The sequence below is a fragment of the Hypomesus transpacificus genome, chromosome 2 (genome assembly GCF_021917145.1).
Source record: "Hypomesus transpacificus isolate Combined female chromosome 2, fHypTra1, whole genome shotgun sequence".
Taxonomy (NCBI): domain Eukaryota; kingdom Metazoa; phylum Chordata; class Actinopteri; order Osmeriformes; family Osmeridae; genus Hypomesus; species Hypomesus transpacificus.
The window spans coordinates 11,888,168-11,900,367 of record NC_061061.1 but is presented as its reverse complement, the minus strand read 5'-3'; the positions used below and the strand labels follow the sequence as shown (position 1 = coordinate 11,900,367).

At 44.2% G+C, this 12,200-nt stretch overlaps 2 protein-coding genes across 3 annotated transcripts; one reads left to right on the top strand and one right to left on the bottom strand.

The window, feature by feature from the left end:
- The first annotated feature begins 493 nt into the window (after window positions 1–493).
- Window positions 494–3,388, top strand: cdca3 (cell division cycle associated 3). The gene is made up of 6 exons (XM_047034011.1): window positions 494–579; window positions 1,053–1,224; window positions 1,320–1,425; window positions 1,534–2,748; window positions 2,838–2,914; window positions 3,047–3,388. The coding sequence occupies exons 2-6, from the start codon at window positions 1,069–1,071 to the stop codon at window positions 3,143–3,145; spliced, it is 1,653 nt and encodes a 550-aa protein (XP_046889967.1). The 5' UTR covers window positions 494–579; window positions 1,053–1,068; the 3' UTR covers window positions 3,146–3,388.
- A 1,363-nt stretch (window positions 3,389–4,751) lies between these two features.
- On the bottom strand, window positions 4,752–10,859 carry gnb3a (guanine nucleotide binding protein (G protein), beta polypeptide 3a). Of its 2 annotated transcripts, none has more exons than XM_047034045.1 (9): window positions 10,820–10,859; window positions 8,308–8,430; window positions 7,943–8,088; window positions 7,162–7,225; window positions 6,888–7,050; window positions 6,649–6,715; window positions 6,185–6,386; window positions 5,653–5,869; window positions 4,752–5,128 (listed from the first exon to the last, which is right to left on the bottom strand). In XM_047034045.1, exons 2-9 carry the CDS (start codon window positions 8,362–8,364, stop codon window positions 5,022–5,024), a joined length of 1,023 nt encoding a protein of 340 aa, XP_046890001.1. In that variant the 5' UTR covers window positions 8,365–8,430; window positions 10,820–10,859; the 3' UTR covers window positions 4,752–5,021. The 2 variants fall into 2 exon arrangements, with proteins under 2 accessions (XP_046890001.1, XP_046889991.1); XM_047034035.1 differs by lacking the exon at window positions 10,820–10,859 and adding an exon at window positions 9,202–9,352.
- Between the last annotated feature and the right edge of the window lie 1,341 nt (window positions 10,860–12,200).

Here is a 12,200-nt window from a genome sequence, read left to right as displayed (position 1 = left end):
ACTGTAATGGTTGTTTGTGTAATATTTCAGCAATAAACTCTTGATTCTGTACATGTAGTTTTTTTTTCTTTCTTTTTTGCTATAATTACTATGTATAAATTCTCTGAATCTCCTTACAAATTATTTATCTGCTTTCTGTTGAAGCACATGGCCAGAAATACATTTTTGTTCATTCAAAGACTTATTTTTTAAGGTAGAAGAAATTGTCATTTAATTGTTTTCATTCATACAGAATTATACGGCCACATATACATAGCAGGTAGAAGTTTACGGCTAGTACACATTTTTATAAATCCTTTGTGTCTGGTACAGCTGGTTGTAAACTGGTAATTATGGCCAACGTTTCTGACACATGACAAACATGACTCAAATTTCAAAATTGTTATGGTCAGGCGCCATACCCGCTTCCAATGGATGAGTTCAACGAGCCAATCCGATTCGAGGAGGCGGGATCTTTGAGTTCGCCGATTGGTTGGTTTGAAAATAACTGGATGCGTGCTTTTCCACATTTAAATGCTGATGTTTTGTTGCGTGAACGTGGTGGGGAACTTCAATTCATTTTCAACTCAACATAGGAAGGTAAGTTAAAAACTAGCTTGCAAGTTATCTTTGCACACATCACGTCTAAATACTTAAATCGTAACTTTAAGAAAGTTTAAACCAAAGAGTCCCAGGCTGTAAAGCTATCTTAGTTTTGAACAATAGTTATTTCATTTATAAATGTGTACTTTTATGAATGGTGTAACTAGCGTTAGCTCCAATGCCTGGCATGCTAGCAACTGGGTTAGCTAGCTCTAACAAATGTTGCACTGAAATTTCGTTTCTTTGTTTCAATGAAAATGGTCTGGAATATATGTATGAGTTGGCTATTTCTTTAAAGCAACATTGATGTATTTATTTTCAATTGTATATCAGCTGGCTCACGCTGACTAGAAAACGATATAGTTTGACGTGAATATTTTAATACAAAAATAATATTCTGTCTCTAGGCAAGGATGTTTTCTGCTCGCTATAACGAAATCCATTTGGGTGGGATTTATTTTGTTTCACAGACTTTAAGTATTGAACATGGGATCCAGTGAGAGCAAGATTGCCGTGGAGCCTAAAGAGGCTTCCACGCCCAAACCAGATCCTACCCAGATCCAGCGTCTGAGAAATGAACGGGTCAATCGACCACTTGACCCACGTTCGCCGTCCACGAACATTGATCGCACACCCATACAGGTAACCCATTTTTAGCCGTATACATTCAGACTATCCCTGACATAACTTTTGGATTGGGAACTTTACTAAAACAAGTGCTTTTACATTCCTTGCAGATTGGTGGTTCTGTAATCCGTACTTCAATTGAGGATCGTGTGTGTACCTTGTCCACCAGTGACCCGCGTTCACCTTCAGTTGTTTTTACCCGCACTCCAATAAAAGGTAACTTACAAATGATTGGAAAAAATGCTGCTATCTTACAAATTATTAATTAGCATTTGACGCATGGCAACAAAACGGAATCACATTTTCTTGCTCTCTCTCCTCCAGGGACTGTTGGTTCCTTGGCTCGTCGCCTGGGTATGCTCTTCCTCGGAGACTCTCTACCCTCCAAGCCCTCTGCACCGTCCAACCTCAAGGTGGAAGAGGTGGAGGTGCTGGGAGATGGAGAGCAAGGTTCCAGTGAGGCCCTTCTTACCTCCCAGGCCACCAGGACTGATGACTCCTCCAGCCCTGTGCTGCCTTCTCTTCAGAGTGTGTGTAGTGACACCCCGTTAGTTCAAAGCCACTTAGTCCACCTAGCAGATGCCGAGGCAGATGCAGAGATGGAGGCCGACTTCACGTACGAGGAAGCGGAAGAAGCCAGGGAGTCTCCTCTCCACAAGAGGCTGAGCATGAGTTTGATAACCTGCCTCGAAGGCACCGTCCCAGCCCAGGTCTTTGCCGATGTCCACCACGCCTATCCTCCTTCTCCTCTGTCTTATGCTGACACCAAATCACACACAGACGGACCTGAGCACTCGTATGCCCTCCCGTCCATCACCTTTGACCTCATGAGCCATGTGACCCCTAGCCAACATACTGTTGTAGTGGTTGCAAATGTTACTCAAGGGCCTGAGGAACTGGTGGAGGCGGAGCATGTAGAAGTTGCCCCAGTGGAGGCAGAGCATGTAGAAGTTGCCCCAGTGGAGGCAGAGCATGTAGACGTTGCCCCAGTGGAGGCAGAGCATGTAGAAGTTGCCCCAGTGGAGGCAGAGCCAGTAGACGTTGCCCCGGTGGAGGCAGAGCCTGTAGAAGTTGCCCCAGTGGAGGCGGATCCTGTAGAAGTTGTCCCAGTGGAGGCGGAGCCTGTAGGAGTGGTCTTGGTGGAGGCAGAGCCTGTAGAAGTTGCCTCAGTGGAGGCGGAGCCTGTAGAAGTTGTCTCAGTGGAGGCGGAGCCTGTAGAAGTTGTCTCAGTGGAGGCGGAGCCTGTAGAAGTGACGTCGGTAGAGGCGGAGCCAATTGAGGGGACCCAAGCTAGTAGTCCAAGCCCAGGCTTGACCTTGCAGCCTCAAACTGGGATCCGCTGTCCCGTCTTTGACGCCAAGAGCCCTAGTCAGGTTGTGTTCAAGCCCCAGTGGTTGGGTAAAGGGTTTGGGACCGCAGGAGTCCGAGCCAGAGGGAGAGGAGGAAAGGGGGCTTCGTCTTCCTCCCCCCTCTCGGTTCGCGTGGCAACCAAGAAGGCAGCCAATGAGAACAGGGCATCATCCAAGCAGAAGCAGAGAGGTGTGTAACACGTTCCTGGTGGGAGAGGGGTAACGATTTTTTATAAAAATAAAAAAAAACTTCTATGTTTTATCCTCTAATTTCAACAGGCAAGACACTGGCTGAAGGACGCTCCCCACTGCAAATCCTTAAGGCGACCAACTCTCCCAGGGACCATCATTCACAGGTGTGTGTGTGTGTGTGACCAGGTGTCTGCTCTCCCTTATCCCCCTCCCCCCATGCTCTCACCACTGAGTTCTTGTCTGTCTGTGTTCTCAGCTGGTCTAAGTGAATGTTCCCTTGTCCTCCTGCTCCCCAGACCAAGTTAAAGGTGTCTACCCCAGACAGGCAGAGACCTAGCCACCTGGACCGCAGGGTCCTGACCACGACCATGACCATGGATAAGGAGAACAGATAGACATCGCGTATTTGTTGAGAAACCTGCCATTCTTTTCCGTCTAAACATTTAACTCTAAAAATTATTTTTCCTGTCTTCACTTTTAACTCTTGAAAAATTATTTTTATGTATAACAGCCTTTTGTGAAAGCTGTTGAGATGTATTTTTGTGTACATGAATTGTGAGTTGTTTTTATGCAAATATCCATATGGTCTTCCTATCAGGGTTTTGTTTTATGTAAATACAAATAAATATTTGATTTTCCTGGTGGCTTTCTGGCTGTGATTTCATTACCTAACGTCAGTGTTCTAGTTAGGTAAGCTATTTATTCAGTGTTCACGTCCTGGTTGGCTGCATTTGGTAGGCCGTTCGTAATCTTGGTTTCCGGACAATTTGATGTTTTGTATTTAGAAACTGGTTTCTGATGATGGACCAGGCAAATTAGTTGCATGACATTCAGACTTCATACATGCTAGAGTGGATTTATTCTGCTATATTCAGAGGGAAGTCAGATGGATGAGCGGTTAGGGAATTGAGCTATAAATCAGAAGGTTGCTGGTTTAATTCCCAGCTGTGCAATTGACGTCTTTGGACAAGGCCCCGACTTACCTCGGGGGGGAATGTCCTTGTACTTACTGTACACTCTGGATAAGAGCGTCTGTTAAATGGTGAAATGTAAATATTCCAATAAGAAAAAATTAAGATAAGTCCAAAGCAGATTCACATTTTATTAGAAAGTTTCTAGAAAGATAATATGGCTTTATTAAGCATAGCGTGTTTCCTTATGTTGAAAGGCTGTTCACTCAGTTGTCCAACTTTTCTTGACTGTTTAGGCATATTTCTCAGATTTTTTTTCCAGGATCTCAAAACATAAGCATCAGAACAGACTCATTTAGATTTTAATTTGCCAAATCAATTAAGACTAATTCAACCCATGAACTTGGAACTCCTCCAGAACTCTGACGTGGTACCTCATAAACACACGGGTCGTGTCTTTACATTTGAAAGATCCCCATTTTTTTGGAAGTGCTAAGTGAACCTTGAGATACATTTTAACATCCCATCTGTCAGCCTAAGGGTTCGCTGCAAGCGCTAGTATCTTTTCATATCTAACTATTGTGGAGTAGACCGAGAGATTCAGCCCAAACTTTTGAAAAAATATCTTCTATGAAACACATACATACACACATCTCGCTGACACTAAAGTAAAAATGAGCTGGCTAACTAATCCATTCTAATCTTAAAAAAAGAAAAAAGAAGTAACCCAATTAAACAAACAAACAAACATGGAACATCGACTAAGGGGATTCTAACAAAACCAAAAACATATTTTTAAAACGAAAGAGCAACGCAGACAAATTCATTCAACAAACATATCTACCTGTTATATAAAATGTAACAACATCATTATTGTAAACCTACATAGGCTGTTATTGGTTATTTTATCCTATTTCCATTCAATCTCTACCATTTCCATTTGGCAACTGCTCTTATGACATGGGTAATTTTTTCGATGCAGGAATAAATATGCATATTATCTAATGACAATGAAATGATTGAATTTCAGTTTGAACCATGAAAACACAAAATCATCATTGATAACATTTTGTGTCTGACCCCCCCCTCCCCCCCAACTTGAGTTTCAATAAAGAAGAGAGATAAGTGAGAAGAGGAGAGAATGTCTCCCTTTTATCACTATCCCTCTCTTCAATTTTAGATATGACTTGGCACAGCAAAAATACACTCCTCTCATCCCATGTGTTTTCCCCCCAATTCCTCTTCCAAGCCTCTCTCTCTCTACCAATCATCTCCCTCACATGGAGGTTTTTCATATCCTGTCTCTACATCCTCTCCCCCTCTCCGTCCCTCTCTCAACTTCCTCTCTGTCGGGACAGACTCAGTTCCATATCTTCAGGAAGCTATCCCAGGATCCTGTGCAGCAGGCCATGCCGTCAGAACTTACGCCAATACAACTCACTCTGTTGTCGTGACCAGCCAAGACTCCTGAAACAGAAGGCAGAGACCGACGGCGTTTACATACGGTTCATACATCATTGATCCCCCAGGATCACAATGACTCTTATTGAGAGACTTGCTGCTCTTGTTTGGTTTGTTATAACTGTCTTAAAATGATTGTACTTGCTGTGAAATATATTATTGTCGCTTGCTTTTTCCACAGGTACACTCTTGCACTTTTGAGGTTCTTGCTGTTTAATTGTAACTCGTCTAATTACATGCTCTTATTGTTCTTCCCTTTGGGACTTAATTGGTTTCACAATGTATGCTTCATGTTTGGCTACCCACAATGTTTGGGGCTAGACGTTGTTTGATCAGTGACCTTTGCACTTTTGTAAAACTCTCTTGGAAGTCGCTTTGGATAAAAGCGTCTGCTAAATATGTAAATGTTAAACAATCTACATTCGCAGCCACAGTTTTACCTTCCTGTCACTGCGAGTTCTGTAACTCGCTCTCTTCCACGTGCTCCGTCTCACCTACTTTTACACTGTAACCTTCCGTCCTGCACTCACCCACTCTCTCGTTCTTCAGCGAGTCCCAGATGTTGACGTTGAAGTCGTCGTACCCTGCCAGGATGAGGCGACCGGAGAGGGAGGGTGCCAGGGAGGTCACGCCACACATGATGCTGGAGTCTTGGTAGGTGATAAGCTCCTGGTCTGCCCTAAGGTCATACAGCTTGCAGGTGGCGTCGTCTGAGCCTGTTATCACCGCGTTGCCGTTAGGGAAGAACTACAGGAAGACATTCAGAGACAAGAAAGAAAGAGAGAGAGAGAGAGACGTGAAGATAAAGATAAATGGGAGTCAGATGGCTAAGCGGTTAGGGAATTGGTCTGTTAATCAGAAGGTCGCCGGTTCGAATCCCAGCTGTGTCAAATGATGTTGAGTCTTTGGGCAAGGCACTTGCCTCGGGGGGAATGTCCCTGTACTTTCTGTAAGTCGCTTTGGATAAGAGTGTCCACTAAATGTAAATGCTTTGTGTGATTGTTACAAGCAAACCGCTCAGTGTTTTAACAATGTTTTTATTGTCCTTCTCCTCGTTCTCACCCCGATGGCGTTGATGTCGCTCTCGTGTCCTCCGAAGGTCTGTCTGCAGGCGCCCTCCCTGATGTCCCACAGCTTAGCCGTGAAGTCACACGCCCCCGAGATGAACATCTTGAAGTCAGGTGACACGGCCAGGGACATGCAGTCTCCTAGGTGACCAGCGAAGATGGTCTTCTGTGTCCCTGTCTCTATGTCCCACAGCACACTACAGAGAGGAGGGGGGGGGGGTTAGGAAAGGGGTTGGATGGAGGAGAAGGAGGAGGAGAAAAAAGAGGAGAATGAGGAGGGTCAAATTATACCGGGGTTTATTAAATAAATCAAGAAATTTTACGAATTTAGACAGACTCATTCCTAAAGAATTTGTATCTATTCAAGCAATTACGGTATTGTAGGAATGTTATAGTTTGGTAGATTGAGTTAACAGCTCAAGGTGAGAGGGGTGTTTCATCCTATGTGCATGACCTTACCAGGTACAGTCTCCAGAGCTGGTGATGATCTCACTGTCGCTAAGGAAACGACAGCAGGACAAATAACCTAGGCAACAACAGTCACAATGTTATAGCCACATCATTGACTAAACAGCATAAACATCATGGACCCATTCTAATAAACTGAATGACTACAGATTTGGGATGATTGTAATATTTGGTATCTTTTCCTGCCAAGGTGAGCTGAAGGGACTACACTAGTGTTTTGCGTGTCCTACCCGTGTGCGCGGCCAGCTCACGCATGACCTTGACGTTTCCATCTTTGCCTTTGAGGTTGTAAATGGAGCACATGTTATCCAGTCCTCCGCATGCCACCATGTTCCCTGAGGGCGCGTACGAACATGTCATCACCCACGATGACTTCAGAGGAATGGCGTTCACCTGGGTGGCAGTGTTGGAGAGAGGAAGCCTTTTTACATTCTGGTCCAACACTGTACTCTACTCAACTGAAGTCGTAGTGTACCAGGGAAATGTTGGGTTGTGGTTATGTACCTTGTTGGTCGTTATGGTGTCCCACACAATGAGCTTTCCATCCTGGGAGGCACTGACGCATAGCCTAAAGACAGAGGAAATTAGGAAAGTGGAGGAGAGAGAGGGAGAGAGAGATAGAGAGAGATAGAGTGAGAGAGAAGGTGAGAGAGAGAGAGAGAGAGAGAGAGAGAGAGAGAGTGAAAGAGAGGGTGAGAGAGAGAGAGAGAGAGAGAGAGAGAGGGTGAGAAAGAGAGAGAGAGTGAGAGTGAGAGAGAGAGGATGAGAAAGAGTCAGAGAGAGGGTGAGAGAGAGTGAGTGAGAGAGAGGGGAGGAGATGGACAGCGTGTTGGTGAAACCTACGGTAATCAACTCCAGTCACACAAGTGTCGAGTCTAGAATGTAATGCTACTGCTGGCAAGCAGATATCCTTCTCTAGTTGCTTATCCTAATTCATCCCATTAAAACACTCAATAAGATTTCTACGCCAATCCAATCAAGCAATTAGCACACTAACTGTGCACACAACTATTTAAAGTGTCAACAGGAAACTGTCTTTATGGACTTCCTTCACACAGGACCGCTCCAGTTTTCTTGTTAAAAGGAAAAAGATGGGACGAAAGCGTTCGAGTGAGATGGCGTTCACTTGGAGATATCTCGACGAGGCCCGTTCATCTTCAGGAGTTTTTTGTGAGAACTCGTTGAAAGTTTGTACATGTGAGTGTACAGGAGTCTCCAGGGTGTGTGTGTGTACGTGTGTGTACGTGTGTACGTGTGTTTGCAGTGATCAGGCCTGGGTGTTTACGTGGATTCAGCTCCCCAGTGCATGGCGTAGATCTTGGCCAGGTGTCCCCTCAGAGTCTTCCTGGTCTTCAGCTGCACACGGCTCACCACCGCCGTGCCGGACGCTGCCTCCTCCAGGGTGGTGTCTTGCACCGCCTTCCTTGCCGCCTATGGAGAACACACACACAATCACGTTTTCATTTTTTCTTTCATTTTCTTTTTTTTTATAAAATCAGGACATGTCATGTTAAGGTTATGGACAATGTCATAAACACTTTTTTTGTCTTAAGGTGGTAAGTGCTATTCTTTCAGGATCAGATCTCTGTGACAATCTGTCAAAAATCAAGTGGGCCTTCAATCGATTCACTGGTTGTTTGAGTAACTGACGGTTATCTGATCTTTCAAGTTGTCTGCCTCCTTTCGCAGTTGCTCCATTTCACCCATGGCAACGGTTGTTAGGCACTGTCACCGGTGGAGACGTGAGGAGAAATCTGGTGAGCAGAGATTCTCCTGCAGGCAGATGAGCAGAGGACAAGGGAGGGGTAACATTGAAACATTTTAATTAAATGGCAAAAAATGAGGCAATGGATATTAAGAAAATAATAAGGCAGTTGATGTAGCATCTTTACATTTATTAAGAATGTATGAAGCATGCTTGTCAGTTGTGACTTAGTCTTCTGTTGTCAAAGCAGCATCTGTTTTGCAATTCAAACTTCCCTCGACTACTTTGCAAACCTTCAAATGCCGGCACGCACAGGTATTTGAACACACAGGCACACAAGTGCCTGTATATACAGAGGACCACATCCATAGTCAAACAACCACACACACACAGAAACACACAAACTTTCACAAAACACTGTCATTCAAAAGTACACAAAGTAAATAAAAATGTATGCAACTTAAATGTACAAGCTGTTCAAATTAACTTAAAACTGTTAATGACACACATCCGCACCCTGTCAGCAAACCCTAACCTGTCCAGGCTGTCATCATGTTATGCCATCCTCACCTTGTGTTCGGAAAACTAATTTAAGACAAATATTGTGTAAACTACAGTTTGCCACATAACATTCATACTATGTCATAAATGCTATGTCATCCTCATAAGCTTATTTTTTTTTATACATATGTATAAGCATCCTTATTTTGTTATGTAGTTATAGTAAAACGCAGCAATTGACCAATTACTATCACAAATGCAGTAGTTAAAATTACATTTAAAAAGTTGTTAAAACTCTGTTTACAGAGTCATGTTAAATTATATTTAATTAATCTTACCTTGAAAGATGGTAAGATGGAATCCTTTTCTTGATATTATTCAACTTGATTCTGCTGCAATCTCTCTCTATTTGAATGTGTCCGTGTGTGCCAAAACTCATGACCAAACTAATTTGACTCTCATTTGTTTAAAGAGAAAAGAGGAGGAAGAGGGAGTGACTATGAGAGAAAAAGATCAGCTCACAATTGTGGTTTGTCGGTGGTTTGTCTTGATCTGTGCTTTCGCTGTGTTAAACCGCCATGTTCTCCCCTCCATAAAGGATGGGTACTACTATAGGAAGCCAATAATATACAACCAATCCTGCCTCACACAAAACAACACCACCTGCTTTAATAAACATTCTGGCCTTACACCTGATGGAGCGCTCATGCTCAGTTGCTTTCATTGAAATATGGAGAACTTAAGCCGAGTGTTACTGTGCCATTGGCCTTTTGTCTCTGTGTCTGGCAGCCTGACTTGGTTCCATGTGATTAAATGGCTGCTAATGGTGGTCGGCGAAGTGCATTAACACAGATAGAGGAAGAGAGCAAGAGAGAGAGAGGGAGGGGGAGAGAGGGAGGGGGAGAGAGAGAGAGAGTGAGAGAGGGAGAGAGAGAGAGAGAGAGAGAGAGAGAGAAAGAGAGAGAGAGAGAGAGGAGATGTATGAGGGTGGAGTACAGGAGAGAGAGGGTTTAAATCCTAGTGGCTGAGATTTTAAGGGAAGCCTTTTGAATCAAATCTGCTCTCATCCGATTACTGACTGCTCTTTGCATCTGGATAAGAGTCGTAGGGAGGGAGGGGGGATGAAAACGAGGGAGGGGGCAGATGGGGGAGGGAAGGGGGAGGGGAGGAGAATGATGGACAGACAGAAGCGTGTGACACGGCCAATGAACTCGAGTGTGACTACCGATCCTAGGAATATTTGACACCACTTGGCTTGCTGTGGTAATGACCTTTTTGCGTTAAAAAAGAAACCGATATGTGTCAAAACCTGACAAGACACAAGCTCATGTAACCCAGGACTCTTGTGCATGTTGTCTTCTTTAATTAGGTTGAAAACGGACACTCCACAAATATTTATATTTTTTATATTATTTTTGAGTTTTTTACCGCAGACACTAAGTTTCCCCTTCTTCTAGAGTATCACAGAGAGAGAGTTTGTCAGTATGATCATCATTATCACGTGCTTTTTTTATCCTGAGTAAAAAAAAACACTTAAACAAATGACATAATCATGTAAATGTTAGAAAATGCGACCCTTTGAAGATAATCTAGTTGCATTGCTGGATGCTAGTACTACTATACCAACATCACGTAACATCATGATATAAATCCCATGTAAACATTCTTTGGGATATACCATAAAACGAAATTACATGCATTTCATCTTTGTCATTTCTCCCTGCCAAAACCTGCCATGCTGCTACCATAATACAAAAGCATGCTCCCCAATCTTCGCCACCACATAGGTGTGTCTGATTTTGTGCAATCAGACACACCTATTACATTTTAAAGGACGGAAATGATTTCCATCGTATTTTTATGAAAGTTTAAGACATCAGTCAAACGACCGACAGGATGAATGAAACACAGCAACTGACATTTTAAACATAACTGATAACATATGACTCTGCTCACCAAAGTACGGATGAGTTCTGGGGCCGCGTTCACACTTCTTCCAGGGGTCTCTCTCCTCTGCTGTGGTACGTTCACAACCACTTCTGGTCCAAGACTTTCCGTGTCTCATCCACGGCCGGGGTGGTCCTGTCAGACACACACTCTCTCCAGTGCTCCTGCGGGAAACAGATGAGGATTGGAGGGATGAAGGGAGATCAGGGATGAGGGGATAAACCCTGTGATGGGCAGAGAGAGTGGTGGTGGTGGGGGTGAGCGAGGGGGACAGAGAGAGAGAGACAGGGAAAGAGAGACAGAGAGAGAGACAGAGAGAGACAGAGAGAGACACAGAGAGAGACAGAGAGAGACAGACAGGTTTGACGAAGGGGGGTATACCAAACGGTGTCTGCCCACAGGGTTAAAAGAAGGGTGCCAAACAAAAATTACTAAGGGATGGAAATCCCTGGATTGGAAAGTGAGTGGGAAGGGGCGATTTTTCCTCCAGAAAAAGGTAAATAAAAGACTTGAAGCCATGGCTTTTTATGGTCCTGGAAAAGCCTGTGACTGACTGCCAGGCAGGGGGTGTCGTGTTTTGTAAACGGGAGAATAGTCTAATCTTAGAAAGTCCAAATGGCACACACGGGTAGACCGAACAGATCGTGGCTGGAGGGAGAAGGTGGGCAGTGAGAGAAAAAGATATCACTGGAGAAATACTCTCCAGACTTTCCCTCCGCAGACATGGCGCAAGGTGGCTTTGAACAATAGTGTTCATCCAGTAAATATGATTGTGACCCTTTACACAACCATAATTTGGGAATGAAGGGTTGAGAATAAGGCTAAATTTAGTAGTTGAATTCAGGTTTGTGGATGGATCAGAGATGTAATTTCGTTGCTGTACTGAACTCTTTGTGAGGGCAGTGGGATGAAAGGAGATAGATGGGAGAGTGAGTGAGTGACAGAGTGAGGAAATAAGTGAGTGAATGACCGAGTGAAAATGAGTAAAATGAGCAAGTGAGAAAAACAGGGTAAGGGGGGGGAGGGCGGTAAAGAGGGAGAGGAATGGAAAGACAGAGAGCGAGGCCAGGGGATTAACATCTATTAGGCTTTGTGTGGTCGTCTGTGACTGACGGCATATTCCGCTCCCCACGTCAGCAGCAGCAGGAGCCTAGTGAGCGAAGCAGCTTTGACCAGCAGGGCCGGCAGCGGGCCTGGGCCTTCTGCCCGCCTTCCTGCTGGGGTAGAGTTCAGCCCATCCATTAGCGACCCTCCAGCCCAGTCTCTCATGGAGAGTGGAGTCAGGGGGGAAGCTGGATTACATGTCACAAACAGCGCGGGGAATTCACATACAACCTCTCGTTTAAAGATGGAAATGTCACTGTGTGAGGTTGTTTTTTTTTTCAAAACT

Coding starts and splice junctions, on each gene's coding strand:
- gnb3a (XM_047034045.1), bottom strand. CDS start 8,364: ATGGGTGAAATGGAGCAACTGCGAAAGGAGGCAGACAACTTGAAAGAT. Junction 8,089..8,307: donor ACTTGAAAGATCAGATAACC/GTCAGTTACTCA, acceptor TGTTCTCCATAG/GCGGCAAGGAAGGCGGTGCA. Junction 5,129..5,652: donor GCTGAAGAACGAGAGAGTGG/GTGAGTGCAGGA, acceptor CTTCTGTTTCAG/GAGTCTTGGCTGGTCACGAC.
- cdca3 (XM_047034011.1), top strand. CDS start 1,069: ATGGGATCCAGTGAGAGCAAGATTGCCGTGGAGCCTAAAGAGGCTTCC. Junction 1,225..1,319: donor TTGATCGCACACCCATACAG/GTAACCCATTTT, acceptor CATTCCTTGCAG/ATTGGTGGTTCTGTAATCCG. Junction 2,915..3,046: donor CCAGGGACCATCATTCACAG/GTGTGTGTGTGT, acceptor CCTGCTCCCCAG/ACCAAGTTAAAGGTGTCTAC.